Source organism: Aedes albopictus, chromosome 1, assembly GCF_035046485.1.
Source record: "Aedes albopictus strain Foshan chromosome 1, AalbF5, whole genome shotgun sequence".
NCBI lineage: Eukaryota > Metazoa > Arthropoda > Insecta > Diptera > Culicidae > Aedes > Aedes albopictus.
This window is the reverse complement of record NC_085136.1, coordinates 310,315,087-310,333,847: the sequence shown is the minus strand read 5'-3', so window position 1 is coordinate 310,333,847 and position 18,761 is coordinate 310,315,087. Positions and strand designations below refer to the sequence as shown.

The following is an 18,761-nucleotide window of genomic DNA, read 5'->3' as shown; positions in this document are numbered from 1 at the left end:
AGAGGTTCCTTCAGTAATTCTTCCAAGACTTTCTCTAGGAATTCCTTAAGAGATTTCTTCAAAAACTTTTCTAGGGATCCCTCCCATAATTCCTTCAGGATTTTTTTTAAAGAAATTACTCCAAGGAACCCTCATGAAATTTATATAGGATTTCTTCTAGGAATTCCTCAAGAGATTTCTTCGCAAATTTCTCGAAGGACTCCTCCCAGATTTTATCCAATAATTCCTTTTGTATTATTTTTTGATAATACTCCAGGGATTCCCTCGGAAATTCTTACGGATTTTTTCCTGGAAGTCTTCCAGGGATTGCTCGTGGAATTCTACAAGTGATATCTTCAAAAATTCCTCTCAGGTTCTTTTTAAAAATGTAGTAAGAAGTTCCTTCAGAAATTTCAGAAATTCTTCAGTCATCTTTTGCAGGGATGTATTTACGAATTTCTCCAGGATTATTTGATATTTTTTTTTATTATTTCAACAATTTAATAAAGATGCATACAAGAACCAGGAAATTATCCAAAGATTCTTTCAGTAATCCCTCCAGCAGTTTCTTCAGAAGTTTACTCAGCGATTCCATTAGTAATTCTTTCAATAAGCGAGACTATTAGTCCTCCAGGGAATCTTCCAAGCAACACACATGCCACAAAAAAAGTCACGGCAGGGCAGGTGACTTTATGCATTAGTATGCATATGCATTATGCAGAAGTCACAGTGACTTACTATAAACATCGAGATACTAACATGCTAAAAGTGCTTTCATACATTTCTCCAGGGAATCCTTCAGGAATTCACCCAGGAAAGACTCTTTCGGAATTCTCCCATAAATTCATCCCGAAATTTCTCTCAAAAATGCACCAGGAATTCCTCCAGGAAATTCTTCTCAAATTCTTCCAAACATTTTTCTTTGAATAAACTCTAGGATTTTTAAAATTCTTCTAAGGATCCTTCTGGAAATACGTTCATTGACATTTCTGTAGGATTATGCTCTGACATTAGTGCATGCAGTGCATATGGGTATAATACCACCTTTAGAGATATTCCAGCAAGGATGTACTCGGAACAATTCAACTGAAGGTTATTTCAAAATAATTATACAAAGAGGATGCCGCTACGAACGTTGTGTTTTCACCAAAAATAAAACAAAATCTGTATTTTACGTAATTTCGTGAAGATATTGTAGTTCTAATAGTTCGCCATTCTCACAATCATTATGAGAATGTATTCTTATGTACTTGATTATTTTCATGCAAAAAAGCAATAAGGTTGTCACGATCAATGCTGAGCTCGAACTTAAAATACATTTATCTTGCATTATTGCAGTGGTTTTCAACCAGGGGGGAATTCCCCCATAGGGGGGAATTTTGTTCTTTCATACGGGGAATTGCCAATTCAAGAATATTATCTTATGAATTTATCTAAAGAACGAAGAATCAATTTTCAACATTGAAAATTTTTCAGTGTATCGTGAATCATCGTCATCAAAATGTAAGTGTACACTCTCAGAAAAAAATCATGTAAATTTAAGTTCACTTGAATGCACATAAAAGGAGCAGCCCGTTTGATACTAATTTACGTCTTCTATCACAAATAAAGTTGAGCTAGCAATCGCGAGAGCTGAAGCGAGAGATAAAACATGTGTATGTGTAAGTAAAACCCTGTATTTCACGTAATTTTTTTTGAATATTTTGTAGTTTTCAAGAATCATACTTATCATGCGCATGTGATTGTTTAAAAAAATAATACACAGGGGTTGTCGCGATGAATGTTGAGTTCCAACCACAAATACAAACTTCCTGTATTATACGTAAAATTGTGAAAACTGTGCAGTTTTTATGATTCATACTTCTCCCTATCGCTGTGGAAATGTATTCTTATGTATGTATGTGATTGTTTTGAAGCAATGAGAGACATGGATTGTTCCGACGGACGTGAAGTGTAAAACTGAAAATACAAATTTTTCAGTATTTCACGTAATTTTGTGTTTTTTTAGTTTCTAAGATTTACACATTTCACATTCGTTTTGAAAAAGTATTCTTATGCACATGCGATTGTTCTCAAGCAATAAAACACAGGGGTTGTTACGGCAAATGTGAAGTTCGAACCGAATATACTTATTTTCTGTATTATACGAAATTTTGTAAAGATTTTGTATTTTTTACGATTCACACTTCTCACTTTCGCGTTGAAAAGTATTCCTATGTACACGTGATTGTTTTCAAGCAATAAAACACTAGGGTTGTCGCGATGAATACAAAGTTTAAATCCAATATACAAATTTCCTGTGGTATACGTGATTTTGTGAAAATGTTGTAGTTCCTAAGATACACATTATTCACAATCGTTCGGAAAAAGTTTTCTCATGAACACGTGATTGTTTTCAAGCAATAAAACACAGGGGTTGTCGCGAGGATATATAAAGTTCAAACCGAATATACAAATTCACTGTATTGTACGTAGTTTTGTGAAGATTTTGTAGTTTTGATGATTCACACTTGTCCCAATTTATCTGTAAATGTATTCTTATGTACACGTGATTATTTTCAAGCAATATAACATGGAGATTGTCGCGATGAACGTGAAGTTCAAACTAAAAATACTAATTTCCTGTATTATACGTGATTTTATGAAAATTTTGTAGTTTCTGAGACTCATACTTTTTCACAATCGTTTGGAAAAAGATTTCTCATGTGCACGTGATTGTTTTCAAGCAATAAACACAAGGGTTGTCGCGATGGACGTGAAGTTCAAACTGAAAAGACAAATTTCCTGTATTATACGTGATTTTGTGAAAATGTTGTAGTTCCTAAAATACACACTTTTCACAATCGTTCTGAAAAAGTTTTCTCATGTACACGTGATTGTTTTCAAGCAATAAAACACAGGGGTTGTCGCGATGAATGTAAAGTTCAAACCGAATATACACATTTTCTGTATTACACGTAATTTTGTGAAGATTTTGTAGTTTTTATGAATCACACTTGTCCTCATTTATCTGTAAATGTATTCTCATGTACACGTGATTGTTTTCAAGCAATATAACGTGGAGATTGTCGCGATGAACTTCACGTTCAAACTGAAAATACTAATTTCCTGTATTATACGTGATTTTATGAAAATTTTGTAGTTTCTAAGATTCATACTTTTCACAATCGTTTGGAAAAAGATTTCTCATGTGCCCGTGATTGGTTTCAAGCAATAAAACACAGGGGTTGTCGCGATGAATACAAAGTTCAAATCGAATATACAAATTTTCTGTATTATACGTAATTTTGTGAAGATTTTATAGTCTTAAATAATGAGTATCTTCATATATTTCTTTGCAATAATTGTGCTTTAAGAATATGGGCAATTCAACATTAAAATATGCGTGGAAACTAATTTACATTCGGAATGGCTCCAGAAAAACAGCATTTTTAAGGTACTTGCTCCGAGTTTTTGAGTACTCAAAAATAGAACTTTGGTCAAATCCATAATTTGAAAATTTTATACTCATCTAGAAAGCTGGGAAAATTCATAGCTTCAAAAATTTTGCAAATCGGATGAAAAACGGCTGAGTTATATCAAGTTGAAATTACCGTTCCCACTGTTTGGGAGGCATGGCAGTGGGAGTGTTAAGTTTTAATCACTAACACAAGGAACTCAACCGGTTTATAATATTGCGGACAAAACCGGACCGTCGCGTTCATCACTTCTCCGGACCAAAACTATAAGAGAGCTTCTCCAAATTCCGCCATGTCATTTATAGTCCCCAATAAGGGGGCGGAGGTGTGGAGAGAGTGTAGAGGGGGGGGGGGGGCGGCGTCTTCCACCACCCTTGGACCCACTCCTTATTCCATCCAGATATTCTTCATCTTGGTGACAGATCTGAAGATGATGATGATGACAGCCACTTACACTCTAAACAAATTATGTTAATCAAGGTGTCTTGTGAATTTAAGTTAAAATTCCGATTGTGGCCACATGCAATGCCTTAACAAAACCTGACGGACACTTGTTTTCCTTTTTTTTGTAAATAAATAATCTAGTAATTGTATATAAATCAATCTGAATAAATATGTAAATAAAGCATCTAATATTGAATAGTAAATACGTAAATAAATAAATAAATAAATAAATAAATAAATAGAAAAAAATAAATAAATATAAATAAATAAATAGATAAATAAAGCATCTGAATAATAAACAAATCTACAATCGGAATATATGAACAGAACAAAATAATTAAATAAATAAATGAATGAACAAATAAATAAATAAAGAGACACCTTAAACTACTAAGCGTAAAATAAACATAACTCAAACACAAACCTGTGGAGACCAACATTTATTATACACTTAGACATTTAAATAAATAATATAAATATACAATATTCAATAAAAAAAACAATAACAATAACATGCTCTGAACCAACAGCTAGCCTTTCCACCACACAAGTCATTGTTACCCAAACGGTTGGTAACAATTTTCCCCGAGTCGGGTTAAAAAAAATCGAAGAAGTCGATTTTTTTTTGTTGACTTTCGACGGCACTAGTGGAGTCCATCTTCCGACCAAACCGGTCAAAATCAAATTCGGATGCTGCCATTGAACTTTAACAAATCGGATTTAGAAAGATTTAATGTGGAGATCTCCTTTTTGCGTCAGAATAAATCAGTTGCCACTCCGTCACAATCGCGGAGAAGAAATCTGAATTAAGTTCTTTTTTTCGTCAAGCCTTTTGCTGACTAGATTGTTTACTTCATTACTATGGGATGAGACCTTGGATGAGACCAAATTATTCTCTAGCTGTCTCAGTTCCAGGTTACCAAAACGTCTCAAGTTCTGAACTTGGACTAAATTTTACCTAACTACTTTAACCTACTAAGGAAAGAGACAAATTACACAGTCTCAGTTCCACTTACCCTATCTACACGACGGAAAGAGACGAAAATACTTTAACACAGTCTCAGTTCCACATTATGAAAGCTAAACGGAAAGAGACAAAAGTATTGATAACTATCTCAGTTCCACATTACAAAACGTCACAAGTGCTTTACTTGGACTAAACAGATTAAAATTCATTACAAACTACGGTTAAAACTTATTGATAGACGGGCCCATTAAAATAATTTAAAAACGTCTGCGTGAGGTATCATTATCAACTGTGAACTCCCACGCTAGAGTTACAGAGATTGATACCGTGAAAGTGTGAATCAGCTCACTCATTTCGTATTTCTTAACTACTCGCTCGCATTCTGCGAGAGAAGGCTGTGAAAGTACGATGAGTGAGACTGTTCATATTTGCGTGAGTTGAGTCGACATACCAGCGGTCGACATATATTGTGGGCTGCGTACTGATGTCCCGCATAACCCTGGCAAGCGAATGACATATGCTTGTCAAAACTACTCACAACGATGAGACGCACTATTGGCACAAACATGTATTGCGCTTAGCAAGAAAAAATTTCGTTTCACACTTTTACCGGTCTGTCAATCAGTTGTGCGCAAGGGTGAATCTCATATCATGGGCAGTATCCATATTTGCATTACTTAAATCATACCCAACCGGTATCGACCGTATGCGATCAGTACAAGACTGAATGCAACAAATAATGTCACAACTAATCGAACCAGCAACCATTCCAGAAAATATTGATTTATTTCCGTCTCATTAAAAAAAAACTCGAAAGGAACCATAATTCAGGCCGAACATTTCAATAGGTCCTATCTGCATTTGAGAGGCTCTCTTTGTTCACTTTCTCTTTCAATTATTGCAATGCAATGGTACACTTTTCAACTATTTTTGCAGTACAAATCAAAAGACGATTGTTTTGACCATCGTTCAATGCAAGGAGACAATCATAATACAAATAAACAGCTGAGATATTAACTAAAGAGAGGGAAACCAAAGAGAGCCTCTCTTCTGCAGATTGGACCTTTAGACATGTTTGGCCTGAATTAGTGAACCTACCCTTCCACGTAAGTTATCAACAACAACAATCAGCCGGTGGGCGAGCGTCGATGTTTGTTTTGGTCGCAGACAATGGAAACGTGCTTTGGCGCGCAACGACGTCGTCTGAGGTCGTCTGCTTTCTTGCTCCTGATTGGCTGCGTGCAACCGGAGTGGAGCTGCGCGTAACTGCCCGGCGCGCAAATTGCGCAACGAAAGAAAAACTATACAAAAAATTCGCAATAAACATAGCAATAGATATCTCACAATGATGTTTTTGCAATGGTTGAGAAAGGTAAATGATTGATTAAATCTAATTTTACCTTTTTTTTAGGTTTTCAATTGATCGGATTTGGCTACAGTGGTACGATATCTGGATGTTTTTTTTTCTCTGTTCGGGACATAACCACTGCGACCAATATTTGATCTATTGTGGTATGGGAAGATTCAAATATTACGTCCATCGTTTTTCGGGATTTCTAGACCCCCCCTCCCCCCTCTGTCACGCACTTTTCCTATACCCAATACACGTACTGTCACACTTTTCTAGACCCCCCCCCCTCCCCCAATTGTTGGACGTAATTTTTGAACGTTCCCTATACCCCGTGTCCTTTGTATAGTGCATGTCGTATTACTTTATAACCATTGAGAAGTTATAAAGTATTCGGTTTTGTTACAGTAGTCATTTTCAACTTAATCGTAAGGCACCCTACAGACTACTCAAACGGTTTGACCAACATTGACTCCGCCCCCAGGTTGGTGGTTGAGTTGGTGCTGTGTTTGACCGTGTGTGATGTTGTTTGACGAACCGATTTGGCAGTTCGTCAAACCGATTTGACGGTTGACGGTTTGGTCGGCAAAAATCAAACCAGTTTGATTTTACTCAAACCAACGGTGGGCGGAGCCAATGTTTGACGAACCGATCGTACCGTGTGTAGTGTTGTTGCACAAACATAGTGCGATTTCAAATGGGAGATGATGTTGGTGCAACCAAAGTGACATGTTGGTGCAACACGAATTGGCAGTTCGTCGTACGGTTGCAGAAACATTTGCTGGGTCGACCAACTTGGGGGGCGGTGGCAATGTTGGTCAAACGGTTTGAGTAGTGTGTAGGGTGCCTAAGGAAGGACTCTGATTGATAGGTTCCGCTTGTAAAACGCTCCTTTTTCAGTCATAATCGGATCCCTTAACGAGAACGCCAAAAAATGATACCGATATTGACCATGCATCGGAACCCTAGTCCTTTCTGTTTCAAACCAGTGAACACCGAATAAAAGATTAGGAATACTAACCCATTTTTCCTTGTTTCAAGATCCATCTCGACTACACCTAAAACCGAGACCTATCACTTTCAACAAGGTGTGAAATGTAATAAGGACCAAAGTGTTTTCCTTTGATTACTCAAATGTGCTGCTCCACTAGCTGGAAGCAGTTAGGACTAGGGTTCGGTTTGGTAGATCTTTCGCCGCAACGCAACCCAAAAAGGTGATCTTACCCACGCTACGGGCTCCGTTAAAGATCGAGCATGTTTTAAACCCCCTCAACCATTCATCCCTCAGCACGGGTCGCCTGACACATTGGATTGGGGTTACCTGTTTGGTGGACTTTTACCCCCGGAACAGGTGGTCCGTAGTGCAGAGTGTCCGTAGTCCGTAGTGGATGTTACCAACTGGTGTGCAGTTTCGCGATCGAAATGGTGATTTGGTGACATAAAAAGTGCCTGTTAATTTCCTAGGCAAACATTCGGCCAGTGGAAATTTGCGAAGCTTAGTAATTTGGGTTATGAGCTTCCTGTAGTAGAAGTGTATTTGGTTGTTATGCTATATGGTGAACGACGATGATAGCTTTATGTTGATGGTTGTTCGTTCATGCAGCATGCAAAAGAAAAGTGAATGAACAAGTGAATAGTGATCATGTATGATCTGAAAAATTTGAAAGAAAGAACCATCTTGGAATGTTTTTTTTTTTTTTTGAAACTGAGTGCAATTTCGCTTATCTCGATGCATGCAAACTCATGAGATTAAGATATACACTACCCGTCATAAGTACGGACTCACAAAAAGTATTGCAACAATATTGCATCACCCTGACTCACCTCGATATCTCCGAAACCTGAGGACTTACAATGATGCTGTCTTCAGGAAAGTTATTCCGAAGATCAAAAGCAACGACTTTTCTGAAGGCGGCATTTTTGTAGGTGTTCTGGTTTTAGAGATATCGAGGTGAGTCAGGGTGATGCAATATTGTTGCAATACTTTTTGTGAGTCCGTACTTATGACGGGTAGTGTATGTATGAAATAAATGAGCATAGGGTTTTTTTTAGTCAGGTGAATATATTTGTCTCTGATTCAGGGACATATTCACTCCAGAGGAAAAAAAAAAATCAATTTACAAAATTTGTTTCTCGTGCATATTGGTTCGGCACAAACAAAATTAAACATTGGGCGAGCCAATAAATATTTTAACCGCTTTTTCTAATAAACTTTAACTCATTTTTTACACCGATTTACTGGACACATGGAACACTTTAAAACTTCTATAAACTATTTTAAACTATTTCGGGAACTCAATTCACAGTTCTTATCACAGATTGTTTTGGATGCTTAATACTCTTGTTATCATCACCTGCAAGGAGTTCCATTTTTCACTTTCTCGTATCTTCAAAGCTGGCTAAGATCTCCGAGCTGCATACCGACCTGACGACCAAGCAAGTAATTTCGCGAATCTGAATGAGTGGAATTTTCTCCGGGGGACCGTATGAAAAAGGGCTTTACTTCAGGCCAAAAGGAAAGCACTTTTTCTCTTTAAATTTTACATTGGGCGCCAATTGAAACGATTCTTTTCGAGCCAGGTACTAATGCTCGCCAGATTCCAGACGGGAATCGGCCAAAGCCCCAAGCTGCTGGTCTTCAGCCGACGGCTGCTTCCGGGGTGGGCGCTCAAGGCCTCTTTTGATTACCTGGATCTCAGGGTCGTTAAGGTGGTCTTGGAGAATTCCTGGGATATAGGTGTGGTAAAAAGGCGGAAAATACAAAACGGAACGGACAACGGAAAACAAGATTTCTACGATCAAAACTAATACAAACTGTGGTTCAGAGGAGCCATACAAATTTATTATTAATGGAACTAGAAAAACTTCGAGGTTATGTATGTGTGTGTGTATTGTAACGGTTTTACATAAGGTTCGTGTACAAGATAGTTTTGGGACGAGCTCACCGGTACGTTGCGGCCGTTGCTGCTGCTGATGATCCGGTAGGCTGTTGATGCTGGAATTCCGGATGTTTCGGGTGATCTTACGGTTATTCGGCTTCTTCTTCACTGCTTCAGCCATCTTCACAAACTCATCCTCATAAAAGAAGAGGGGGGGGGGGGTAGCTTGACGGTTAGGCCTGGTTAGCTTACGGCCATTGTTCCACAGGGTCCGGAGAGCGGTACCAATTCGTGCACTTTCACTGGGTCGGGGTTCGAGCGAGCTGACACCATTGTTCATTGGTAAGGTACAGACTTTACGGAACGTCACGGGGTAGTCCTAACGCGAGGATTCCCTTTCTTCTTACCACTTCCGACCGTTTCACACACTGCAGTTCAAAATCACCACACTCGCTCGAACTTTTCGTACGTTTGGTGATCTTTGGTAGCCTAACTCAGTTGGTATTAACTTTATATTGAAAGGTGTCTAATTAACCAACCGTTGTGGTGATGGCACACAAAGATCCGTACTATTAAAACTTTAATGTTGTATACTGTTTGTGACGTTTTAGCTGTAGAGATTTTTAACATTTAATCGAATTGAAATTTGTTAGGATTATTTTTAGTTTAAGTTTTAATCACTAACACAAGGAACTCAACCGGTTTATAATATTGCGGACAAAACCGGACCGTCGCGTTCATCACTTCTCCGGACCAAAACTATAAGAGAGCTTCTCCAAATTCCGCCATGTCATTTATAGTCCCCAATAAGGGGGCGGAGGTGTGGAGAAAGTGTAGAGGGGGGGGGGGGCGGCGTCTTCCACCACCCTTGGACCCACTCCTTATTCCATCCAGATATTCTTCATCTTGGTGACAGATCTGAAGATGATGATGATGACAGCCACTTACACTCTAAACAAATTATATTAATCAAGGTGTCTTGTGAATTTAAGTTAAAATTCCGATTGTGGCCACATGCAATGCCTTAACAAAACCTGACGGACACTTGTTTTCCTTTTTTTTGTAAATAAATAATCTAGTAATTGTATATAAATCAATCTGAATAAATATGTAAATAAAGCATCTAATATTGAATAGTAAATACGTAAATAAATAAATAAATAAATAAATAAATAAATAAATAAATAGAAAAAAATAAATAAATATAAATAAATAAATAGATAAATAAAGCATCTGAATAATAAACAAATCTACAATCGGAATATATGAACAGAACAAAATAATTAAATAAATAAATGAATGAACAAATAAATAAATAAAGAGACACCTTAAACTACTAAGCGTAAAATAAACATACCTCAAACACAAACCTGTGGAGACCAACATTTATTATACACTTAGACATTTAAATAAATAATATAAATATACAATATTCAATAAAAAAAACAATAACAATAACATGCTCTGAACCAACAGCTAGCCTTTCCACCACACAAGTCATTGTTACCCAAACGGTTGGTAACAAGGATTCTGGTGACGTGCGGCTATGCGTGGACATGCGTCAAGCAATTCGGGCAGTGATTCGGGAAACGCACCCGTTACCGCTGGTGGATGAAATTCTGTGTTCGGTCGGCGAAGCAAGTCGAAGTCAAGTACAAGACACTGAAGACGACCTTACAGTTGAGGTCGAAATACGTATCAGTCAAAGGATGCAAATTCTTAGTGGAATTCAAAGGAATAGTACTATTCCTATAATAGATTTTTCAGAATACTATGGAACTAGTACTAGCAGGTCTTGAAGGAGTTATTGTCTATTTGGATGATGTGGTCGAGAAGAGCATGATAGAAGAGTAGAAACACTGTTTGGTCGTATGATGAAGTATGGAATATTGTTAAAAGACCGCAAATGCATTTCGGAGCAGAAGAGATTGAATTTTTGGGGCATGTTCTGAATGATCAAGGTGCTTGGCTTAAGGAGAGTCGCATTGCAGCGGTCAAACACTCCAGCGAAAAAAAAACGATTGTAGCGTTGAGGAGTTTTTTCGAAAGGACAGAGCCGTTAAGAAGGTTACTTCAAGCCAGAGTAAGTTTTCAATGAAAGCAGGTAAAAAACAGGAAGCATTTTAAAACTATAAACGATTCCTGCTTTTCCTGCTTATACTCGCAGCTGCATCAGCTCATCTTGCAGCCGCTACTACCGGATGTTCAGAGTTGTTGCTATCCGACAAATTCAGAACTGCTGAGCACGGGGGTGCTATGGTGATCTGATTTTGTTGCCGCTTATCATGCGCAACCAGAGCTCACTAATACCAATATTCACTCAATACAGCAGCGGGAGAAAATAAGGAAAAGCGCATTTTGGCGAACAATGTTTGCGAAAAGAGGTGTTATGTGTCTTTTCACAAACAATTCCCACTCTATGTAAGAACTTTGCCTAAACATTACAACCTCAAATTGAAAATTATCAAATATGCCGCTTTTTCATGATCAACACTTTTATGAGATCTAATGTGATGCAAGCGTTTTGCACCAATATCCCTCGTAAAAAGGTAAACATTCAAAATCCATGACTGTGTTGGTAAATATTTTGGCTGGAGCATAAATTTATGCTCCACGTAAGGAGGCACAATCCAACCTGTCAAACTCCATAGTGAAAAAATAGAATAGGCCTTTTCATGTGACAGATCCGTGCATGCATTTGTTTACAAAGCTTGAACAACAGCTGCTAACAAGAACGTGTCATCTTCATAGAAGAACTGTCAAACGCCCGAACAATCAGCTGATTTAAGACGTCAAATGAAAAGGCCCATGCCGTCCCCTTGCTGCTGAGAGATCTATCGGAATGAAGTCAACAATCGTAGAATTAACGAGGTTTCCATTCGCACTGTCAAACTATTTGTTGGATTTGTGTTCAGTTACAAATCGAACAATCAAAACAAAAACAAACATAGAGTTGCCAACGTTCAATGAACGAGGCGGTGTATGCAAGGAATTGGCATCCCTATCCCACCAATGCAATGTTTTCGTAGCCAGCATAACAGCGGCTCAAGCGTACACTCAGCAAAAAAAAATAGCGAAATTCATCGAAATCAGGCCCCTGGCATCAATGAAATTTATCGTAGCCAACATCTAACTGCCTTATACTCATATTCGTGCAAATTGAAACGAGCGTGTAATCAACAAACGCAGCTTTTGTTTGATGTTATGAGCCACACACGAAATCACATTCACAATGCGTGTTTGTTGGGTTGCTTTATTCAACTAATCGCATGCTCCTCTTACCGTACATTAATTAAAAATTAAAAATGATTCCAAAAACTGATCAACAAACCAAAATAAACGTTAAACAAAAATTTGTTGATGTTTTCGCATTTGACAGTGGGCGCTATTTATTAGCGCCCAGGACATCCTGTCTACCATGATTCCAATGCATTGATATAGGCCGTGTCAGGGGCCTGATCGAAATACCTTAGGGCCTGTCCATAAACTACGTAGACTCTTGGGGGGGGACGGGGGGGTCTGGCCAAAGTCTACGCTCCATACAAATTTCGAAAATTTTGTACGAATAAAAGTCTACGAGGGGGGAGGGGGGGGGGTCTGAGATGGCCGAAAAAAGTCTACGTAGTTTATGGACAGCGCCTTATGAAAATTTGCTATAACTAATTCTTATGGATGACATAAGAATACCTTATGAAAATTGATCGTGCTTGCTATGACAAATTTCATAAGATAGACTTATGAAAAGAACAAAAAAATCTTAAAATGATGCAGACTGAATTCGATCCATGAACGTCGGGATCACCGAGCTCGTGTTTTATCCACACGACTACCGACGCTTGAGAATACCATGTTCTAAACATGAATTAAAGCCAAGCTGTGAGACGATTTTACGTCATAGAGTGGCCTTATGAAATTCATCCGAATCATTATGAATTATTTAAAGGCCGTTTCATAAGTTGAGCCTTATGGAAATCTTAAGGTTATTTGGCTAATTGTAGGGCTCAAGCTGACAACCTATCAGGCCGAACATTTCAATAGGTCCTATCTGCATTTGAGAGGCTCTCTTTATTCACTTTCTCTTTCAATTATTGCAATGTAATGGTACACTTTTCAACTACTTTTCCAGTACAAATCAAAAGACGATGGATTTGACCATCGTTCTATGCAAGGAGATAATCATTATTCAAATGAACAGCTGAGATATTAACGAAAGAGAGGGAAACCAAAGAGAGCCTCTCTTCTGCAGATTGGACCTTTAGACATGTTTGGCCTGCTATCTTTCAACACAGCAGCATAATTTTAATGCGGGGTAAGAAAACAAGAAGACCATAACAGTCCCCTGGGTGTATGGTGGTCAGTTTTTCGAATTAAAAGATTACCCCGGTAATTCGACAACAATTACACACATCATCGAAAAAAAATACGGTTTACAGGAGAATCTAGCAATTGTGTACAGTTTTTCAAATGGATTTTATGGTTTATTTTTATACGAGAATCTTGTGCTCTTAACATGTCAAATAATGAAAATTTCTTTCAAAGAAACTTTTTTCATCTGTACTTGTAAAAATAATTTATTTTCGCCTCTGCAGGTAAGTTTTTCAGTGTGATGTCAGTCTCTCTCATAGAAAACAGGAACAAGAGGAATTTCGACGGCTTGTTGCGGATCACTCAAAATGATATGCGATTATAATAGACACAAAGGCGTGGAAGTTGGCAACACTGCTGTCAGTTTGTTATCGTGGCGTCAAATCGACTAATACTCCATTGCACGGTGACGTCATCACGAAATCGTTCTCTTTCTCTCCAACGGGAAATTAGAAAATAACAGGACCAACACCTGTCAAATTTGACAGGTACTGGTCCTGTTGTTTTCAAACTCTCTGAAAGCGCGAAAGAGATAGAATTTCGCCGTGAGGTGGTCTATAACCATGTTTGCCAAACTCTAAACGCTATGACCTGAACATTTTTGTCTATACCTTTCCTCTTCGAACCCTGTCGACTTCCATCGCTCTCTTAGGAGCCCCCTTTAAAACGTAACCCTATTACACGTAGCTGCTACCTATCTACACAACACAGTTCACGCCTCTCTCTCTCTTAGTTGGCATTCTTCGCCGATTCGGATGCCTCCGCCTGTCGGTACTCGGCATACGAGATGAACCCATCCTGGTCCTTGTCCATCAGCTCCAGGATCGGATCGATCAACGACTGGAGCGTTTCGTCATCCTGCGGGTGCGATTCCGTCGACGGCGATGGTTCCGCGTGGTGATCGTCGCCATCTTCTTTGGTATCTGTGGGGAAAAATTCGAGGATCCATGGCAAAGGATTTTTGCTTAGGGTTACTCAGTTCTGGGAATGTAAAAGCCTACTATGTTGGTGATGCAGTGCTGCCAATTTGAATAAGAGATTTATTTTCGATCAAGGTTAGTAAACAAATGCCACTACTTGGTTAGGGTTGCCGTTCGGCTTCCGAGGTTCGGTACTCTCCCCAATCGACGTAACCGTCCTGATTGTGGTCCATGTTGGTTAGGACGGCTTCCACAACGGCTGTTAGCTGTTCGTCCGTGTAGATTTCCATCGGATGGTGCTTGTCCGATTTGTCGTTTTCTAGGATGGTCAAAATTTTGAACAAGGTAGTTTTATGTAAGGTAGTACAAATGGAATCAAGTTTAGTAGACGTTAGGTTTCCCTTTCACCTCGTGGTTAGAAAAGTGCCTTTATTAACAACATGGATTGAACAACAAAGATGGAAACGCACACGATCAACAGCGATCAAGATCGACCGTTCGGGTAGTCATCGCGGCGATTTTCCTCTACCCCGGTTCGGCGATACTCGGCATAGTCGACGAATCCGTCAGTGTTGGCGTCCATCATGCGCATCACCGAGTCGACAATGTTTTCCAACTGCTCGTCGGTGTAGATGGTCGTTTCCGGTTGCTTCGGGTTCTTTTCGGCATGTTTGTGCTTTGCGTCGTCTGTTTTCGGGCGATGGGTGTTAGTATATAGACAGAGGAAACAGAAAGGAAAAAAAACAAATCACGTCGATTTGAACATGGCGGATCCAGGAAATACGCTTGCCAGGCACGTTACCAATGAAGAAGCGATGAAGCGAGATCACAAAATGAGGTTTGTTGATGTTTTGCAACGCTGCGCGATCGACGTCGTCAATAATATCGTGCTCGAATTCATCCAATTTGGTGAGTTCGTTCCTTGGAACTAACTAGTCAACTTCACCATTATCTCTTTACAAACAACGTAGATGTCTCTGCAATTTTGTTGTAAGTGTACATATTAAGTACAGTATGTCATCCGAAAAAATGTCCAATCTCCTTTTGAATTTCATTGCGCGTTCAGTATCATTCAATTTGTATTTGTCGTTTTTTTTGACAATTTTGCGACAACTCATCTCACATATTTGCTTCACATTTTCTCACCATTAGGTTTTGTTTTTGTTACAAAAATACAGTCCTCACAAAAAGTCAAATGCCTCTCATACGATTGATTAGTTTACGTGGATTTTTTTCATACTTCTGGTTCATAGTTTTACGATGTTTCATAATTATTTTAAATCCTACTAAAGTACCTACTACTCTGTATGAACATTGTGTAACTTGTTTCGTTAGTGAATTTCCCGTGGAGAAATGAAGCGAACAATCGTTACAATCACTCAACAAGTATTATAAATTGCGCGTCAGATTTCGCCAAAGAAAAAAAAAAAGTATATATTTTGTGCGATTCCAAAGCTGAGGAATGTTCAACATTTCCGAAAATACTGGACGTACGTAGAGAATAGAAGAGATTACAGTAATACAACCGAATACTAACAAAAAAAAACAAACACAAATAGCAACAAATCTCTCATATGGCTCGGTGTTGATAGTTCGGGAGTTTTACCAAAAGTACTGTTAAAGTTTAAAGTTAAATGGTCAGAGAGATTCAGACTTTGGGAAGGGATGGGAAGGAATGTTCGAGTTTACTACTGCTGGGGCGGGCCCCCCTGTTGCTGCTGGGCGGCCGCCTTGTGCTGCGCCCGCACAAACTCCGGATAGTCGATGAACCCGTCCCGGTTGTGATCGTCCGAGCTGAGAATCGGGTCGATCAGCGCCGACAGTTCATCGTTGGAGAAGATTTTGTCCTGGTGGCCGGGCTGGCCGGTCTGTTCCTGGTTTTTGCTTTCCTCTGTGTTGAGGGGGAGAGGCGGGAGGTGGAGGAAGATGGACGAAAGATAAAAACACACGAAAATCGGAAATGCATTAGGGGGCATGGGAATTCAACAGTTAGATCGTGCGTTGGTTCAGCCAAAAATCGAAAATTAAAGATTGATTCAAACTTCTACTAGGACTCTTGGTGGCAACTAGTTCGCAGAAAACACCTAACCTTCGCCCGAACTTCAGGACAAAATCATTCTCATTAAAATCAGAAGACAATTGAGATAACGGTCAGATGGCTTTGGGAAGCGATGCTCACGCCGAAATTTAGACTATTCTCTGATTTGTATTTAGCATTTGTCACGCTCAGGCTGTTTTGGGCAACATCAAGTACAAGACACGCGAACCATTCCCTAGCACGGACATCAAAATTTAGACGATCTTGTAGCCAGCGTTGCCAAGCTTCCACATTCACATTTATCTGGATTTTTTAGATTTTTGGGGTCTCATTATGCAAACAATTGGAAGATCCAGGCATTTTCCTTACAGAATTTGTAGTTTTCCAGGGAATTTGTAAGGTTTTGCCAGGAATTAGTAAAGTTTTCCACACCAATTCACACATGTCCAGGCAAAACTTTCCAAATCATCAAGATTTTTCAAAAATTGACCTGGTGCCCCCTTAAGATTTGAAACTTCTTGAGAGATAGGAGGCAGCTCATTGACAGCCACTCAGGGATGGGAACAGTCACTTGCAAATAGTTACACTCACTTGCTATTATCTCAGCTCAGAAGCGTGCAATAAAAAAAACCATATATGTACGACTTTTGTCTTGTGGTGTTTTCTGAAAGTTTTGCCGAATTACACTCACTATATACTATTGCTGGCTGTTCGAGCCCGTATGAAGTTGATCATCAATATTAACTTCTTTTGTCGATCAGCCTAGATAGCTGTATAGTGTCGGCAGCGATTGTCTCAATTGTGGTAAGAATCCACCAACAGGTGACCCCTAATTCATGGTGTGATGCGGCTTTATGCTTACCGTGCCTAGGAATGAATGGCTAGGAGGGTCTAATAAAATCCTAACCGCTAACGGAGCCTGTGGAGTACCAGGGCGCCCTCCACAGTATGTTACCCTTACTGCGCTAACCGGAGCAAAGGTGCAGTAGACCTTGTGTCTCCGACCTTGTGTCTCTGATTGTCTCCAAGACAATCAGCTGCCCTTCTTTAGTCTCACTTGAGGCTAAATAAGGGCGGGATTATGAAGATGTTGTTAATTAGTTAAAATTTTCACCTATATGGTTTCGCATTATGCGATTTACACAGTGTATTCTGTGTATCCTCGCCTTTGGCGTTTTCCAATCGATACCGATCTGGTTTTGTTGTACTGTTGTTGCGAAGAGTTTAATCTTGCCTAGTTTGGGTAGTGACTACGGTTAGGATATCTCAGATCAATCTTCAGCATAAAAAAACAGCAACAATCAATCTTTGCAGACTTATGCAAATTGATACAGCTTCCGTAAGAGGAATATCTATCTAGGGAACCCGGTGTTTGCTACTTTTAGTAAACATGAAATGGCAAACTCGCGTGTCATGCCTCGAGCCTGTTTGCTTGTCAACAACGTAATGGTTGCTACACTCATCTCTGAACTAACCACCAGAGATGTATGTGCTATCACAATTGATGTATCTGTTGGAAACCTCAACAGGAAATACGTCTATTGTACGGTTTATTTACCGCATGATGAACCATCCCCTACGGATGCTTTCAAACAAGTCATCGCATACTGTACTTTAAAAGGCCTTCCGCTAATTGTTCGCAGTGATGCTTACAGTATGCGGCAGGAAAAAATGCGAAAGTGTTTTTCAACTTCAAACCTTTTTTCCGTCCATTTGACGTCAACCAATCTATGTTTCAATGTTCCATGATCTCTAATAGGCAAATTTTCTGAAAAGTTTATTAAAAATTTTCCCATTTTGGTCACTAACCTTTACAGGGCGGCGCCTGAAGCTGAAGACAATCAGAATTTTCAAACCGCAGAAAAGCACACAGGTCGCTAAATTTCGTATCTAATAAAACAAAATTTTTAATTTTCTGTACAATATCATCAAATATATGTACTTATTTCTTTAAGTATGTGAAACTACATGGCTCTGGATCAGTGTGGTCTGGTTGTTCATCGAATTAAAGCTAATTTTCTAACTGTTATAGTCATTTTGTTTAATGACCATTGGGCGCGCAGTTTATTGATACCCGCTTATTAGGCTTACATTATCACATGTTAAACATCAAATATGTTCATTTTTATTTTGCAGTGCTAGAATATAGACATTGACTGATACACTATCATGAAAAAATAGTCATATATGTCCCATATTTAGCGTGTAATAGTACCTTGAACTTTTCGCATTTTTTCCTGCCGCACCCTGTATGCTCACCATATCATCTGGGACAGCTCAGACATTAACTTGAGAGGCTCCAGTTTGATGGAGTACTTAAGAAGTACAGATCTTGCATTACTTAACATAGGCAACCGCCCAAC

At 39.0% G+C, this 18,761-nt stretch overlaps 1 protein-coding gene across 7 annotated transcripts in view; it reads right to left on the bottom strand.

The window, feature by feature from the left end:
- Window positions 1-13,630: 13,630 nt before the first annotated feature.
- The window catches only part of LOC109402431 (multiple coagulation factor deficiency protein 2 homolog), a 29,160-nt gene continuing 24,029 nt past the window's right edge, over window positions 13,631-18,761 (bottom strand). For 4 of the 7 annotated variants that reach the window (XM_019675110.3, XM_062847126.1, XM_019675116.3 and 1 more), the window contains one exon: window positions 14,757-15,047. In XM_019675110.3, coding sequence (XP_019530655.2) covers window positions 14,845-15,047 — 203 coding nt within the window. In that variant the 3' untranslated portion in view covers window positions 14,757-14,844. Of the gene's footprint in view, window positions 14,364-14,445; window positions 14,680-14,756; window positions 15,048-15,606; window positions 16,252-18,761 lie in introns of those variants that run through there. The other 3 variants (XM_019675113.3, XM_019675114.3, XM_019675109.3) reach the window with 3 other exon arrangements.